Source organism: Rana temporaria, chromosome 12 (assembly GCF_905171775.1).
Source record: "Rana temporaria chromosome 12, aRanTem1.1, whole genome shotgun sequence".
NCBI classification, from domain to species: domain Eukaryota; kingdom Metazoa; phylum Chordata; class Amphibia; order Anura; family Ranidae; genus Rana; species Rana temporaria.
This window is the reverse complement of record NC_053500.1, coordinates 135,458,095-135,476,824: the sequence shown is the minus strand read 5'-3', so window position 1 is coordinate 135,476,824 and position 18,730 is coordinate 135,458,095. Positions and strand designations below refer to the sequence as shown.

The 18,730-nt window shown below is 42.3% G+C and overlaps 1 protein-coding gene across 1 annotated transcript; it reads left to right on the top strand.

Moving 5' to 3' along the window:
- The first annotated feature begins 233 nt into the window (after positions 1-233).
- LOC120919570 (GTPase RhebL1-like) lies at positions 234-16,070 on the top strand. The gene is made up of 8 exons (XM_040331781.1): positions 234-433; positions 4,760-4,831; positions 7,581-7,648; positions 7,729-7,811; positions 10,181-10,237; positions 12,566-12,613; positions 12,697-12,781; positions 15,663-16,070. Exons 1-8 carry the CDS (start codon positions 292-294, stop codon positions 15,750-15,752), a joined length of 645 nt encoding a protein of 214 aa, XP_040187715.1. The 5' UTR covers positions 234-291; the 3' UTR covers positions 15,753-16,070.
- The last annotated feature ends 2,660 nt before the right edge of the window (positions 16,071-18,730 follow it).

Below are 18,730 nucleotides of genomic sequence, written 5' to 3'. Positions count from 1 at the left end.
TCAGAGCTCCCTGGTGATGATTCTAATACGACCCCCCCCCCCCCCCCCCCGCACAGGCCTCTCCCCTTTATGACCATAGGGCCCCTATATACACAGATATATACACAGATTATCTGACCCCTCGGGCTGCCCTCATAGCCCCTCCCCGCTCCTCTCTCAGCTCTTCCCCATCACTTCACACACAGCCAGACACACGTGGACCTTCAAACCTCCCCCAACCAATCGCAGCACAGTGCGCCCAGCCGTCCCTTCACTCATTGGATATCCGCTACCTAGTCCACCAATCGGCGCATGAGTCTTGATTTGTTTGTGGGAGGGGCTCCGAAGTCCGCGGTACCGGGCTGGAGAGTGTCGGTGGAATCTTCTCTTCTATCACTCGTTATGGCCGCCGCAAGGTGCCGCAAGGTCGTTATCCTGGGCCATGTATCGGTCGGTAGGTACGGAGGGGGAGGGGAGCATGGTACATTCCGCACTGTGTGCTCCGACTGGGATGTCCCTACCTGTCCGGGGCCCCATTGGAGGGGGAGGGGCGTGGTGTGCATCACAGGGGGACCCCCCACACTCACCCCTAGGAGAGAGAGCCTGGTACTCCATGGACCCCCCATGTGCTCTATGGAGTCATAGGGGAATAAGGAGCAATAGAGACTCATGTCAAAAATATAGATTAATGTAGAGTCATTTATTAATATACAGAGTAATAAGGAGTAATACAGAGTAATATATTATTATACAGAGTAATAAGGAGTAATACAGAGTAATATATTATTATACAGAGTAATAAGGACTAATACAGAGTAATATATTATTATACAGAGTAATAAGGACTAATACAGAGTAATATATTATTATAATACAGAGTAATAAGGACTAATACATTAATATACAGAGTACTAAGGAGTAATATATTATTATACAGAGTAATAAGGAGTAATACAGAGTAATATATTATTATACAAAGTACTAAGGAGTAATACAGAGTAATATATTATTATACAGAGTACTAAGGAGTAATACAGAGTAATATATTATTATACAGATTAATAGGGACTAATACATTAATATACAGAGTACTAAGGAGTTATATAGAGTAATACGTAGTAATATACAGAGTATTGAGGAGTAATATATTAATATACAGAGTAATAAGGAGTAATTTAGAGTAATACATAGTAATATACAGACTAATAAGGAGTAATATACAGAGTAATAATGAGTTATATAGAGTAATATATTATTATATTACTAGATAGAGTACTAAGGAGTTATATACGTGATACATAGTAATATACAGACTAATAAGGAGTAATATATTAATATACAGAGTAATATATCAATATGCGAGAGTAATATACAGAGTAATAAGGAGCTATATAGAGTAATATATTAATATACAGAGTAATATAGTAATAAGGAGTTATACAGAATATACAGAGTAATATATTAATATACAGAGTAATAAGGAATAATATATTAATATACAGAGTAAAAGGAATAGTATACAGAGCAATATATTATTATACAGAGTAATATATTAATATACAGAGTAATAAGGAGTAATATATTAATATAGAGAGTAATATAGAGTAATATATCAATATGCAGAGTTATAAGAAGTAATATACAGAGTAATATATTAATACACAGAGTAATAAGGAATAATATACAGATTAATAAGGAGTAATCTATTAATATAGAGTAATATACAGAGTAATAAGGAGCTATACAGAGTAATATATTAATATACAGAGTAATAAGGAGTAATATAGTAATAAGGAGTTATACAGAATATACAGAGTAATATATTAATATACAGAGTAATATATTATTATACAGAGCAATACAGAGTAATATATTAATATACAGAGTAATAAGGAGTAATATATTAATATACAGAGTAATAAGAAGTTATAGAGCATTGAAGACTAATACAGACAAATGTAGAGTAATACAGAGTAATGTATACATTAATTCAGAGTATTAGACTAATGTAGAATAATAAAGACTTGTATGATACAGAGTAACGCAGATTAATAGAGACGAATGTAGTAATATTTTACTATACAGGGTAATACTTTAATATTTGAGTAATACACAGCATCAAAGACTAATAAAGACAAATGTGGAGTAATATACATTAATACAGAGTATTAAACTTATATAAAGTAATAGAGTTTATTGTAGTGTGGAAAAGAGTGGATTAGTAGTAATAAGGAGCAATGTAGACTAATAGAAACTAACGGAAAAAATGCAGTGTAATGCAGAGTAATTAGTGGTAATATAATAATATACAGAGTAATAAGGAGTAAAACAGAGCATTGAAGACTGATACAGACACATGTAGAGTAATATACATTAATACAGAGTATTATACTACTGTAGCGTAATAGAGGTTATGGTAGTGTGGTAAAGAGTGGATTAGTAGAGACTAATGTAGAGTAATATGGACTAATACAGAGTATGTAGACTAATGCAGCGTAATACAGAGTAATGTAGATTAATAGAGACTAATGCAGAGTAATACAGAATAATATAAACTAATGTAGAGTAACAGACACTAATGTAGAGTAATGTAGAATAATATAGAGTAATGGACTATTTTAGAGTAATAGAGATGTGTGTGATACAGAGTACAGTAATGTGAATTTACTTAGGACTAATGTAGAGTAATAGCTTAGGAATACAGAGTAATATACACTGGTACCGACTAATATAGAGTAATTTGGAGTAACAGATTATTGTAAAGTAATACAGAGTAATGTAGAGCAATAAAGGTGTATATGATACAGAGTAATGTAGATTAATAGAGACTAATGTAAAGTAATATGGAGTAATGCAGAGTAATAATATAATATCGAGTAATGGAGTTGGACTTAGGCCCCGTACACACGACCAAGTTTCACGACAGAATTCAGCCAGAAACTCGGTTCAGAGCTGAATTCTGCCGAGAAACCCGGCGTGTGTACACTTTCGGCTGAGGAAGCCGACGAGGACCTCGGCGAGGAAATAGAGAACATGTTCTCTATTTCCTCGTTGTTCAATGGGAAATTTCAGCTCGCCGAGGTCCTCGGCGGCTTCACAAGGAACTCGACGGACAAAACGATGTGTTTTGCCCGTCGAGTTCCTCGGTCGTGTGTACGCGGCCTCAGAATAATACAGAACAATGGAGATTAATAGAGTAAGTGACTAATGTAGAGTAATAAAGACTAATGTGATGTAATACAGAGTAAGTGACTAATGTAGAGTAATAAAGACTAATGTGATGTAATACAGAGTAATGTAGCGTAATAAATATTAATGTAAACTTTACTAATGTAAAGTACTATAGAGTCATGCATAGAAATACAAACTAATGTAGAGTAATAGTGTTGGATGTAGAGCTAATGGGTAATTAGATTAGAGTAATTAGGATTAATACAAAGTAAGAGACTAGTGTAGAATAATATAGAGTAATGTAGAGTAATATAGACTAATGTAGAATAATACAGAGTAATAGAGACTAATGTAGAATAATACAGAGTAATGTAGAGTAATAGAGACTAATGTAGAATAATACAGAGTAATGTAGAGTAATAGAGACTAATGTAGAATAATACAGAGTAATATAGAGTAATAGAGACTAATGTAGAATAATACAGAGTAATAGAGACTAATGTAGAATAATACAGAGTAATGTAGAGTAATAGAGACTAATGTAGAATAATACAGAGTAATAGAGACTAATGTAGAATAATACAGAGTAATGTAGAGTAAAAGAGACTAATGTAGAATAATACAGAGTAATAGAGACTAATGTAGAATAATACAGAGTAATGTAGAGTAATAGAGACTAATGTAGAATAATACAGAGTAATAGAGACTAATGTAGAATAATACAGAGTAATGTAGAGTAATAGAGACTAATGTAAAAAAAAATACAGACTAGTGTAGAGTAATAAAGAGTAATGTAAACCAATGTAAAGTAATAGATTATTTGAATGTGGAGTATTACAGAGCAATGGGGATTAATACAGAGCAATAGACAAATGTAGAGTAATACAGACCAATGTAGAGTAATGGAGATTAATACAGCATAATAGAGAATAATGTGAAGTAGTACATAGTGATTTGAAGTAATGTGAGGCAATATAGAGTGATAGTAATGGGGAGTAATACAGGCCATGGAAATGTAGACTAATACTGCAAATGTAATGTGGGGCAATGCAGAGTAATCCATTGTGATGTTGAGTAAGGCAATGTAAAGTAATCCATAGGAATAATAGGAGTAATACTGAGCAATGGTGAGTAATGTGGAATAATCCATAAGTAATAAGGAGAGATGTGGAATAATCCATTGTAATGTAGGGCAATATGGAGTAATACTGAGTATAATGTGGAGTAATACCGAGTAATGTGGAGTGCTCCACTACAGATCGCTCTGTCGGCCCATAGGGCCCATATGTATTTTCTGCACGGGACTCGGGATTTTGGTGGAAAGCTAGCAGAAGATACTCGCCCAAAGTACACACATTTAGACGTGTATGAATCTAACGCTGGCCATACATTATACCATTTTTTTGTACAATTCTCCTTTAGATTTACCAAAACCATATAATATGAGGTCACACCTAAACGTTCTTCCCATCATGAATCTCTTTGTGCCCAGCCCCCCATCTGTGGCCCCTCTATGCCTGTTACCCCGTCCCCAGACACTCCTTGGCTCCTCAATTCTGGATTGCTGATCCTATTTTGCCACCAATATTTCCCTTTTTTTAATCTGTAGGTAAAACAGCCCTGACCCTTCAGTTTGTCAAAGGAGAATTCCCGAAAGAGTATGAGCCAACTCTGGAGAACAGTAAGTACCAGAGACTGTATAGTGAACAGTAAGTACTAGTTGACCATAGAGAGAGCAGTAAGTATTATAGACCACAGAGTACAGTAAATACCGGATGACCATAGAAAGCAGTAAGTACCAGCCAACCATAGAATAAGTACCATATACAATAGGAAACAAAACGTACCATAGAAAACAGCAAGTACCTGCTGACTATAGAAAGTACCATAGAAAGGAGTAAGTACTATTGACCATAGAGAAAAGTAAATGCCAGCTGACTATGGAGAACAATAAGTACCAGATGATTATAGAAAGTAGTAAATGCCAGTTGACCAAAGAGAGCAATAAATACTAGTTGACCATAGAGAATGATCATAGAAAATAGCAAGAACCAACTGACCATAGAGAGCAGTAAGTACCACATATTCATTGAAAGCATTATGTACCAGCTGACCATAGAGAGCAAAAAATAAATAGTTGACCATAGAGAATGATCATAGAAAATAGTAAGTACCAGCTGACCATGGAGAGCAGTAAGTTCCAGTTGACCATAGAGAACAGTGAATACCATATGACCATAACGAGCGGTAAGGACAGGCTGATTATCCCTTTCATGCCTATGCCTATGTATGACATTTGGTGTTTACAAGTTAAAATCCATATTTTTGGCTAGAAAATTACTTAGAACCCCCAAACATTATATATATATTTTTAGCAGAGAATCTAGAGAATAAAATGGCGATTGTTGCAATATTTTATGTCACACGGTATTTGTGCGGCGGTGTTTTAAACACAACTTTTTGGGAAAAATTTACTTTCATGAATTTTAAAAAAATGAAAAAGTAAAATTAGCCCATTTTTTTTGCAGAATGTGAAAGATGATGTTATGCCGAGTAAATAGATACCAAGCATGACACGCTTTATAATTGCACGCACTCGTGGAATGGCTACAAACTACGGTAACTAAAAATCTCCATAGGCGACGCTTTAAACTTTTTTTACGGTTACCAGGTTAGAGTTACAGAGTAGGCCTAGTGCTATAATTATTGCTTTCGCTCTTGCGATCGCGGCGATACCTCACATGTGTTATTTGAACACCGTTTTCATATGCGGGCGCGACTTCCGTATGCGCTTTCTTTGCTGCGCAAGCTCGCGGGGAGGGGGGCGCTTTAAAAAAATTTTTTTTTTGTTTTCTTATTTATTTATTTATTTATTTTTTCTAATATTAAATTTTTTTTATTTTTTTTTTTACATTTTGATCACTTTTATTGCTGTCACAAGGAATGTAAACATCCCTTGTGACAGCAATAGGTGGTGACAGGTACTCTTTATGGAGGGATCGGGGGTCTAAAAGACCCCCGAGCCCTCCTTTGCACTTCAAAGTATTCAGATCGCCGAAAACGGCGATTCTGAATACTGTGTACTTTTTTAAATCCGGCGCCATTGGCATCTGAGAAACCCGGAAGTGACGTCATGACGCCGCTTCCGTGGTTTCAATGCGGACACTGAATCAAAGCCGTTTACGGCTTTGTTTCAGAGCTCGCCGAGACGCTGGAGGCGCCGGATCGTGTATCGGGTCTCCCGTGGGACGGGAGGCCCGGTCAGAGCGGCGGGAGGGGGGGATGTCCCCTCCCGCTCCTCCGGCATAACAACCGAGCGGCTTTTAGCCGATCGCCCGCTCTAAACAACGGTACCGGGATGATGCCTGCGGCTGCAGGCATCATCCCGGTATAACCCCTGAAAGCCGAGGACGCATATATGCGTACGCTCGGCGTGAAAGGGTTATAGAGAGCAGCAAGTGGCAGCTGACCATAGAGAACACTAAGTGCCAGTTGGCTGTAGAGAACAGCACGTACCAATTGACCATAGAGAACAGTAAATACTAGTTTTCCATAGAGAGCAGTAAGTAGCAGGTGACCATAGAAAGCAGTAACTATCAGGTGACCATAGAGAGCAGGAAGTACCAGGGAAGTATCAGGTGACCATAGAGAGCAGGAAGTATCAGGTGACCATAGAGAGCAGTAAATATGAGGTGACCATAGAGAGCAGTAAGTATAAGGTGACCATAGAGAGCAGGAAGTACTAGGTGACTATAGAGAGCAGTAAGTATCAGGTGACCATAGAGAGCAGTAAATATCAGGTGACCATAGAGAACAGGAAGTACCAGGTGACCATAGAGAGCAGTAAATATCAGGTGACCATAGAGAACAGGAAGTACCAGGTGACCATAGAGAGCAGAAAGTACCAGGTGACCATAGAGAGCAGGAAGTATCAGGTGACCATAGAGAGCAGGAGAACCATGAGGAAATCTCCAATGGAACACGGACAGCAATAAAAAAAAACTGTCAGAGCCTCTAGGGCTGGGCAATTCCCCCCCCCCCCCCCCCCCCCCAAAAAAAAAAAAAAATCTGCGACTTTTTAATAAAAAACTAGATTTACGATTCAAATCAAGTTTTTTTTTATGGACACCGCGTTGGTCCTGAGAAACTGCGGGCAGGAGTTCTTAGGCGAGGCCGTGGCTTCGGCCTAGTCCACGGCGTCTGGCCTCTCAGACTAGGCCGAAGCCACGGCCTCGCCTAAAAACTCCTGCCCGCAACTCCTCAGGACCGGCGCGGTGTCGGCGCCGGTCCTGGTGGGGAATTTTTTTTTTACATTTTTCCCCCAGCCCTAAGAGCCTCTCAGCCTTCCACGCTTTATTCAAAAAATAAAATGGTTACGTTACACTTTCATTTCTGTTTTGGTAACCTGTTTTCTATTGGCTCCTCCTCAGTTTGGAACAATACGGTTTATGTGGGAAAGGATCAGTATGAAGTGACTGTGGTGGACACAGCGAGTCATGTAAGTATTTGTTTCCATTATACGGTGTAATGGCGACATTTGTGGCTGTGTCTGACTTATTGCCTTCCACTTATATACAGTTGGAATTCTCCTTCCTTCCTCCATCCTTTTTTATTGGTGTAGATGGATACATCGTGGTCTACAGTGTGGATTCCAATGCAAGGTTAGTGCAGAGTTCTGAGATGTTCTCCTAATGTTCTACCCGGTGTAGATGGTACATTGTGGTCTACTCTGTAGATTCTATCACAAGGTTAGTGCAGAATTCTGGGCTGTTCCCCTACGGATATATTTGGTGTAGATCAGGGGTCTCCAAACTTTTCAAACAAAGGGCCACTTTATTGCCCTTCAGACTTTAGGAGGGCCGGATTGGGGCCAGCAAGGGAAGAAAATGTCACGGGCCCGGCATCAGTAAGAACAAATATGGCCTCAAGGTTGGTGGTCAATAGGAAGAGTAGTATTCCCCCTATTAGTAGGAGGAATAGTATCCCATCATTGGTATCACTGGATAATATTAGGGTTGTCCCGATACCGATACTAGTATCGGTATCGGGACCGATTCCGAGTATTTGCAGGAGTACTTGTACTCCCGCAAATGCCCCCGATACCTAAATAGAATACTTCACCGCCAACGCTACGCCGCATCCCCGCTGCCGCCGCCACTTGGTTAATACGGGCAGGGAACATTACAGCTTTCATTTGAATAGCTGTAGTGTTTCCCGCCGCGTATAGACACTCCCCCGAGCAAGGGGGAGTGTCTATACGCAGCGCGGCGCAAAAGACTACAGCTATTCAAATGAAAGCTGTAATGTTCGCCGCCCGTATTAACCAAGTGGCGGCGGCAGCGGGGATGCGGTAGCATGTAGGTAAGGGGGACATGGCTGGATATGGGGGGGACATGGCTGGATATGGGGGGGGACATGGCTGCATATGGGGGGAGACATGGCTGCATATGGGGGGGACATGGCTGGATATGGGGGGGACATGGCTGCATATGGGGGGACATGGCTGGATATGGGGGGGACATGGCTGGATATGGGGGGACATGGCTGATATGGGGGGGACATGGCTGGATATGGGGGGATATGGCTGGATATGGGGGAGACATGGCTGCATATGGGGGGACATGGCTGCATATATGGGGGGGACATGGCTGCATCTGTGGGGGGACATGGCTGCATTTGGGGACACATTTAAAAAAAAAGTATCGGTATTCGGTATCGGCGAGTACTTGAAAAAAAGTATCGGTACTTGTACTCGGTCCTAAAAAAGTGGTATCGGGACAACCCTAGATAATATAGTGCCCCATTGTTGGTGTCAATGGGAGGAATAGTGCCTCATGTCAGTGGGAGGAATTGTGCCCCAAGGGCCGCATAAAGGCTAGCAAAGGGGCACATCTGGCCCTCGGGCCGCAGTTTGGAGACCCCTGGTGTAGATGTATACATTGTGGTGGAATACTCTGTGGATTATCTTACAAGGTTAGTTAATATTTCTTGACTGTCACCCTACTGATCTCCCTGATGTTACATTGTGGTCCACTTTGTGGGACCCTTACAAGGTTAGTGCCGAGTTCTGGGCGGTTCCCCAACTGATGTAGACGCTACATTGTGGTCTGCTCTATGGATTCTATCAAAAGGTTAGTGCAATGGCTCCTGCTACTGTGTGAGCCAACGAGGAGAGAGAGAGACCCCAAAGAGCCGCTGCTCTCATGAACATCACTGGATGGAAATGGGGCTCGGGTATGTATTGGGGGGGAGGGGTGGGGGGAGATGCTCCAAGAAGGTTTTTTACCTTAATGCATAGAGCCTATAGATCCACTTTAACCACTTGCCGCCCGCCATATAGCAAAAATGACGTCGGCAAAGTGGTTCTGTTATCCTTACCGGACGTCATATGACGTTGGCAGGATAACAAGCCGCTGCGTGCCCCTGGGGGCGCATTGCGGCGATCGGTGGTGTGGTGTGTCAGTCTGACACACCGCAACTCCGATCCGTCGGAGACTCTTTACCACGTGATCAGCTGTGCCCAATCAAGGCTTATCACAATGTAACCAGGAAGAGCCGTTGATCAGATTTTCCTCACTCGCATCTGTCAGACACGAGTAGAGGAGAGCCGATTGGCTGCTCTCCTGACAGGGTGGGGGGGGGTTTGTGGGGTCTGTGCTGATAGTTTATCAGCGCAGCTCCCCCTCGGATGCCCGCCCAGGATGGCCACCACACTGGACCACTAGGTATGCCCCCTTAGACCACCAGGGAATGCCAATCTGTGTCCAGGCAGCTGCCAATCAGTGCCCACCCACAGTGCCACCAGGGATGCCTATCAGTGCCATCTACCAGTGCTGCCTATCAGTGTCACCCATAAGTACCCATCAGTGCAGCCTTTCAGTGCCACCTATTAATGCCCATCAGTGCCACCTAATTGTTGCCACCTCATCAGTGTTGCCTTATCAGTGCCACCTCATCAGTGCCCATCTTTTGTTGCTTATTTCTGCTCTAAAGTGATGAAAAAAATGATGTCTTTTAATTGATTTTTCAGCTTTCAGATTGCGGTAGTGCTGCACCAAAAGCTGCAGGAGAGACGAGGCATAGGCTGGTAAGTATTATTTATTTAATTTAGGTACAGTGGAACCTCGGATTGCGAGTAACGCGGTTAACGAGCGTTTCTCAATACGAACATTGTATTTTTAAGAGGCCAAAGCAGTGTGCAGTACAGCGTATGGTCTATGGTAGGTGGGGGGGAGCTGAGCAGAGCCGAACGGAAATGCACGGAAAGGCCTGAGGACAGCTCGGCTGACCTCGACAAATCTCGGGAACGAAGTCTTTCCGAGGTATGTCAGCCGAGGTGTCCTCTGACCTTTTTGGCCGTTTCCGAGGCTCTCCGGCGCCCCCCGCCTCTGGCCACATGCGGTACTGCATGCCATTGAAGTTAATGCGGGGGGAAAAAAATATTTTTGTTTCCATTGACTTCTATGGAGAAACTCGATTCGATATGTGAGTACCTTGGATTACGAGTATTCTCCTGGAACTGATTATGCTCGTAATCCGAGGTTCCACTGTATTTATATAGCGGCATTAATGTGTTCAGTGCTTTACACGTTATTCATTCACATCAGTCCCTGCCCTTGAGCTTACAATCTAAGTTTCCTATTGTGATGGACTCCGCACACCTGCTGGGTATCTCGGGCCAGTAAGCTGCTTTCCTTCCCAAGCTCTGGAAGACGAGACCCGTGGATCTGGCTATAGTTACCCCATGATCCAGGCAACACCAGTTTTGGAGTAAACCAGAATAAGAACAAACAAAATTAACGTCCTTTTTTCCCCACAAATAGAGCTTTCTTTTGGTGGTATTTGATCACCTCTGCGGTTTTTATTTTTTGCGTTATAAACAAAAATAGAGCGACAATTTTGAAAAAAAAAGCAATATTTTTTACTTTTTGCTATGATAAATATCCCCAAGAAATATATAAAAAAAACATTTTTTTTCCCTCAGTTTAGGCCGATACGTATTCTTCTACATATTTTTGGTAAAAAAAAATCACAATAAGCGTTTATTGATTGGTTTGCGCAAAGGTTATAGCGTCTACAAAATAGGGGATAGTGTCATGACATCTTTATTAATATTTTTTTTTTTTTTTACTAGTAAAGGCGGCGATCATCGATTTTTATCGTGACTGCGACATTATGGCGGACACATCGGACACTTTTGACACCATTTTGGGACCATTGTCATTGCCCACCACTGATTACTAACACTGGCAGTGAAGGGGTTAACCTGTAGGGGGCCCTAAAGGGGTTAAGTGTGTCCTAGGGAGTGATTCTAACTGTAAAGGGTGTGGCTACGAGTGAAAACGTCACCGATCGCTGTTCCCAATGACAGGGAACAGACGATCAGTGTCAAGTCACTAGGAGGAACGGGGAGATGTTGTGTTTACACTGACATCTCCCCGTTCTTCAGCCCTGTGACCCGATCGTGGGACAGCGGCGGACATAGAGTCCGCGGGCACGGTCACAGAGCTTGCGCGCAACCACGCGATGGCAAATTAATAGGGAAGTACCTGTATGCTGATTTGCCCAGCCGTGCCATTCTGTCGACGTAAAAAGTTGTGCAGCGGTCCTTTAGCGGTTAAAGAACCCTGGATAACAGGGGTGTTTCCCTGGATAACGCGTTTCAGGGATGCACCCCTTTCCTCAGTGCTTGCATAGTCCTGAGGAAGGGGGCACACCTGTTTGCTCCTTAACTGCCAGTGATTGGTCCTCTGGGTGGTGCCGTAATTCCGAGGCCCGAGCTACTTGGAGGATGTTTACTAGGTCAGTCTCTGTATATGGAATCAGTGGCTGATCTGGTGTTAGTGATCGATCTTAGTGACACATCTCCATCCCTACTACCAACAGGAGTAATATAAAAAAAACTTTTCCCCGTAGCTCCATCTTCCACATTTATCTTCTGGGTTGTCGCACTTGTGATGCCCCGTACACACGATCGGAAATTTCCGACAGCAAAAGTCCGATGTGAGCTTTTGAATGGAAATTCCGACCGTGTGTAGGCTCCATCGGACTTTTGCTGTCGGAATTTCCGCCAACAAAAGATTGAGAGCTGGATCTCAACTTTCTCAAAATCCGATCGTCTGTAGCAATTTCGACGCTCAAAATTCCGACGCATGCTCGGAAACAATTCGACGCATGCAAGGAAGCATTAAACTTAATTTTCTCGGCTCGACATAGTGTTGTACGTCACCGCGTTCTTGACGGACAAAAGTTCGGAGAACATTTTGTGTGACCGTGTATGCAAGCCAAGCTTGAGCGCAATTCCGGGGGAAAAACCATCCAAGGTTTTTCCGACGGAAAATCCGATCGTGTGTACGCGGCATTAGTTTGGTTTAATTCGGACAGCAATTTTTTTTATTTTTTATTTTTATTTTAGTACTCCGATTGTTCTTGTGGGGAACAAGAAAGATCTGCCAGCACAAAGGTAATCGTCTTTTTATCTGTTGTACCCTCTTCTTCACATTTGGCCATTTTAGATGAAGATATTCCATTCTTTCTGCTCTTCAGTCGTCAAGTGTCACAATTAGAAGGCCAGAGGCTGGCGGACACCTGGGGATCACCATTCCTGGAAGTGTCTGCTAATGACCCCGAGGTAAGACGACAGACAGTAAGCCAAGCTTTGTAGTATCCAGATTGTTTTGTATTTGTGACGAGACATATACATGTATGTATAATAATAATAATAATAATGTATAGATAGTGGGAGATTGGTGTCACATGGACAGGTAAAGGAGCAAGGATCCCACTGTGTCATAAAGCCTTCCCTTCCCAGTACATCAAACCCAACACAGTTATATTAATATATTTTATTGTTCTGCATACATTAGAGGCGGGTGTCCATTTTTTTTTAAAACATTTGTTTTTATATATATATATACATTTAAAAAAAAAACATATGGAATCAGTGGATCTGGCTATATTTACGGGGCCAGATCCACGTACATCGGCGCATTAATCCGCCGGGCATAGCGTATCTAAGATACACTACGCCGCCGTAACTTATCTTTTTTTTATCAAATCCTCAAAGAATTTGCGCCGTAAGTTACGGCGGCGTAGTGTATCTTTGGCGGCGTAATGGCGCGGCATTCAAATCTCTGTGATGGGGGCATGTTTTATGTAAATACGTCGTGACCCGACGTAAACTAAGTTTTTTTTTAACTACGCATGCGCCGTCCGTGGGGGTATCCCAGTGCGCATGCTCGAAATTAAACCGGAACAAGCCAATGCTTCCGACGAGTGACATCATTCTACGCAAATCCCTATTCGCGAACGACTTACGCAAACAACGTAAAAAATTCAAAATGCGAGGCGGGAACGACGGCCATACTTAACATTGAGTGCGCCTTATAATAGCAGGTTTAACTGTACGCCGGAAAAAGCCGAACGCAAACGACGTAAAAAAATGCGCCGGACGTACGTTCGTGGATCGCCGTAACTAGCTAATTTGCATACTCGACGTGGAATTCGACGTAAACGCCACCTAGCGGCCGCCGAAAAATTGCACCTAAGATCCAAAGGCATACGAAGATGTACGCCTGTCGGATCCATCCGAGATGCCGTTGTATCTTGTTTTATAGATACAAAACAAAGGTACTACACGCAAAATTTGAAATTACGCAGCATACCAAGAGATACGCCGGCGTAATTCTTTTGTGGATCTGGCCCACTGTTTATATATGTATATATATATATATATATTTATATTTATTTAAAAAAAAATACATACTGCCAGTGTCCCTGATCACCGCCACACCAGTCATTTGATAAAAATTAACTTTTCTGATGACGGTATGTAAAACAAATTGTTAACATTTTTTTTTTATTATTATTATTAATTAACTTAATTTCCCCAAAAATTGTAAAAAAATAAATACAAATTTAACCGGTTAAGACCCGGACCATTATGCAGGTTTAGGACCGGGCCACTTTTTTTGCGATTCGGCACTGCGTCGCTTTAACTGACAATTGCGCGGTCGTGCGACGTGGCTCCCAAACAAAATTGATGTCCTTTTTTCCCACAAATAGAGCTTTCTTTTGGTGGTATTTGATCACCTCTGCGTTTTTTATTTTTTTTGCGCTATACACAAAAATAGAGCGACACTTTAAAAAAAAAAATCTATATTTTTTACTTTTTACTATAATAAATATCCCCCAAAAATATATTTAAAAAACTTTTTTTTTTCCCTCAGTTTAGGCCGATACATATTCTTCTACCTATTTTTGGTAAAAAAAAATCGCAATAAGCGTTTATTGATTGGTTTGCGCAAAAGTTATAGCGTTTACAAAATAGGGGATAGTTTTATGGCATTTTTATTAATACATTTTTTTTTATTAGTAATGGCAGCAATCTGTGATTTTTATTGGGACCGCGACATTATGGCGGACACATCGGACACTTTTGACACATTTTTGGGACCGTTCTTATTTATCCAGCGATCAGTGCTATAAATATGCATACTAACAAAAAAATAAATAAATGTATGAAGAAAGATTATTTATTTGCCCCAATTTTTTTATTTTATTATTTTACTGTTTTTTTTTCCTTTATATATAGAAAAAAAAAAAAAAAACAGCGGTGAGTGCATACTAACAAAAAAATTAATAGCCAGATTCAGGTAGCTACGCCGACGTAACTCTGAATCTACGCCGCCCTAAATTTAAGTGTATTCTAGAAACCAGATACGCTTAAATTAGGCTAAGATACAAGCGGCGTAAGTCTCCTACGCCGTCGTATCTTAGGGTGCAATATTTAGGCTGACCGCTAGGTGGCACTTCCGTTGAGTTCGGCGTAGAATATGCAAATGACTAGATACGCCGATTCAGAAACGTACGTGTGCCTGGCGCATTTTTTTTACGTTGTTTACGTACGGCTTTTTCCGGCGTAAAGTTAGTCGAACAAATAGTTGGCCTAGTCAATGTTAAGTATGGCCGCCGTTCCCGCGTTGAAATTTATACGTCGTTTGCGGCGTACTTCGGAGCAATGCACACTGGGATATGTACACGGACGGCGCATGCGCCGTTCGTAAAAAAAACGTCAATCACGTCGGGTCACCAGCCATTTACATAAAACACGCCCCCTCATCCTCATTTGAATTAGGCTTACGCCGGCCCCATTTACGCTACGCCGCCGTAACTAAGGAGGCAAGTGCTTTGTGAATACAGCACTTGCCTCTCTGACTTACGGCGGCGTAGCGTATATGCGATACGCTACGTCGCCTGAAAGATGCGCCGCCGTAGCTGAATCTGGCTATAATACTGTAACTGTTTCAAAAATTGATAACAATTTCTTATGGGTGTTGCATGACATGAGTAATTGTCATTCTAAGTGTGACGGCGCTGAAATCAGAAAACTAGGGGGGGGGGGGTATAGTGCCCGGCGTTGATGTGGTTAATCATGATTTATAATCGCAGGATTGGAAAAATTCTGCAAAGTGTTCAGCAAACTCATCACAACATTTTCTCGTCCATTACAGGAAAGCAAACTGGTTTTCTTGAAAATGATCGAGGAAATCGATCGCATGGAGAAGTCCTTCACCAAGAAGAAGAAGTGTCACCTAATGTGAAGGGTATGGGGAGCTGCGGGATGAAGCCGCACACCGAATAGGGGCGTCTGTATCCAGGCCCGTCCCCTCCCCCACAGCGCGCACTCTGATTGGTTATACCTAATGTACTCCCGGGTTGGGAGCCGCGTTATATAATATATAATATTATTTTATTGTTTTTCCCTTTTTTCTGGGAATTTGGTTTTTATGGTCGGTTGTAAAACCACATATTGGGAAGGACTTTCCGTGTTATTTAAATTCTTTTTATTTTTAAGTTATTTCTATTTTTGCACTTTTATTACACTTCTGTACCCAGGAGTGTGAGATTTACGGGTAAGGGGGGGGTGTCTCCTAGGCTGTTGCTGATTGGATGAACCCTGGATTTGCTGCCTGTTTTCATGTTTGGGGGGGGGGGGGGTCAGAGAGGACGGCATACACTTAGGGGGGGATCTACTAAGACTGGAGCACTGGTAGCCAATCAGCTTCTAACAATAATGCTTTGACAATAAAACCTGGAAGCTGATTGGTTTCTGGGCAGAGCTGCGCCATATTTACATGCTCTGGCCCGGATTCAGATAGGAGATACGACGGCGTATCTCCTGATACGCCGTCGTATCTCTGAGTCCGGCCGTCGTATCTATGCGCCTGATTCAGAGAATCAGTTACGCATAGATTTCCCTAAGATCCGCTAGGTGTAAGTGTCTTACATCGTCGCATCTTAGGCTGCAATTTCACGCTGGCCGCCAGGTGGCGCTTCCGTTTGTTTACGTGAGGAATGTGCAAATTACAATTTACGTCGATTCAGAAACGAACGCCCGCCCGGCGCTTTTTTTGTTTACGTAGTTTGCGTTCGCCTTTTTCTGGCGTAAAGTTACCCCTGCTATATGAGGGGTATGTGCGGCGTATCCTATGTTAAGTATGGCCGTCGTTCCCGCGCCGAGTTTTGAAATTTTTACGTCGTTTGCGTAAGTCGTTCGCGAATACGGCTGTACGTCATTTACGTTCACGTCGAATCCAATTACGTCCTTGCGACGTAATTTGGAGCAATGCACACTGGGATACTTTACGGACGGCCCATGCGCCGTTCAAAAAATACGTCAAGAACGCAGGGGGCAACTGCAATTTAAATAAAACACGCCCCCTACATCCCCATTTGAATTACGCGGCCTTACGCCGCAACACATACGTTACGCCGCCGTAACTAAGGGCGCAAGTTCTTTCTGAATACAGAACTTGCGCCCAAAGTTACAGCGGCGTAACGTATCGGAGATACGTTACGCCAGCAGAGAGATGCGCGCATCTTTCTGAATCTGGCCCACTAGTTCTAGTGAATCTCCCCCAGAATCTGGCGCAGAGCAACCAATCGTCTTCTAACTTCAGCTTGCTCAATTAAAGGAATTGTAAAGGTACAATTTTTTCCCCCCTAAATAGCTTCCCTTACCTTAGTGCAGTCCTCCTTCACTTACCTCATCCTTCCATTTTGCTTTTAAATGTCCTTATTTCTTCTGAGAAATCCTCACTTCCTGTTCTTGTGTCTGTAACTCCACACCGTAATGCAAGGCTTTCTCCCTGGTGTGGAGTGTCTCCCTTGGGCTACAGGAGAGTCAGGACACCCACTAACACACAGTTCCTTTCTCTATCTGCCACGTAGAGAGCGTCCTGACTCTCCCGTAGTCCAAGGGAGGGGGCGAGCACGACACTCCACACCAGGGAGAAAGCCTTGCATTACTGTGTGGAGTTACAGACAGAAGAACAGGAAGTGAGGATTTCTCAGAAGAAATAAGGACATTTAAAAGCAAAATGGAAGGATGAGGTAAGTGAAGGAGGACTGTACTAAGGTAAAGGAAGCTATTTAGGGGGAAAAAATTGTACCTTTACAACCCCTTTAAGCGTAGACAATACACACTGAATGCGACTTTGAAATTGTGCGACTTCACTTGAAGTCGCTCGATTTTAAAGCCGCAGGACAGTGCGAATTTTCCTGACATCCGTGTGACTTCATGCACAGATATCTATGCAAGTCGCAGCTTGAAATCGCAAAAACTCACGCAAGAACCTTTTTTTTTTTTTTTTTTTTATTTGAAGTCACACCAGTTTGAAACCGGTTCCATTGCTGACAATAGGGTGCGACTTGTCATGCGATTTGGAACTGTCAAGTTGCACCAGTGTGAACGGGGGCTTAAACCTAGAAGCTGATTGGTTACTAGGCACAGCTGCACCAGATCCTGTGTGTGTGTATCAGGTTTAGTAAATCACCCCCCACTCTGTACATCAGGGGTGCGCAACCTGTGGCCCTCCAGCTGTTGCAGGACTACAAGTCCCATGATGCACTGCAAGCCGCTGACAGTTACAAATATGACTCCAAAACAGAGAGGCATGATGGGACTTGTAGTTTCGCAAACAGCTGGAGGGCCACAGGTTAAGCACCCATGGTGTACATAATGGGTTCTCAGCCTGCAGCTGTTGTAGAACTACAAGTCCCATGAGGCATTGCAAGACTGACAGCTGACAAGCCTGACTCCCACAGGCAGAGACATGATGGGACTTGTAGTTTCGCAAACAGCTGGAGGGTCACAGGTTGAGCACCCATGATATACACCAGACCCCCCCCCCCCCCCCGCTGTTGTGGAACTACATTTCCCATGAGGCATTGCAAGGCTGGCAGTTACAATTACTCCCAGAGGCATGATGGGACTTGTAGTTCTGCAACAGCTGGAGGGTCCCCAGGTTGCCTACTCCTGGTGTATACTGGATGACAAAGATTGTTTTATAATTCTGAGCATGGTCACTTGACTTGTTTCAATGTAAAAGTGCCTTGTTTATCCCGGCCTCACCCCAGGGTGGCGTGTAACATTGTATTACCTTTGTCTTCCTTCTGTATGTAAATGAAGGTACAGATTTTTATTTTATTTTTTACTAAAAACGTGAAAAAAAAAAAAATGGTTATTTCAGTTTACAGTTTGAATTTTGTATACGAATTAAACATATGATTGGATAAG

Excerpts from the sequence above, each read along its gene's own strand:
- LOC120919570 (XM_040331781.1), top strand. The coding sequence starts at position 292 with ATGAGTCTTGATTTGTTTGTGGGAGGGGCTCCGAAGTCCGCGGTACCG. Across the intron at positions 4,832-7,580 it reads TGAGCCAACTCTGGAGAACA|TTTGGAACAATACGGTTTAT; the intron begins GTAAGTACCAGA and ends GCTCCTCCTCAG. Across the intron at positions 12,614-12,696 it reads AAAGATCTGCCAGCACAAAG|TCGTCAAGTGTCACAATTAG; the intron begins GTAATCGTCTTT and ends TCTGCTCTTCAG.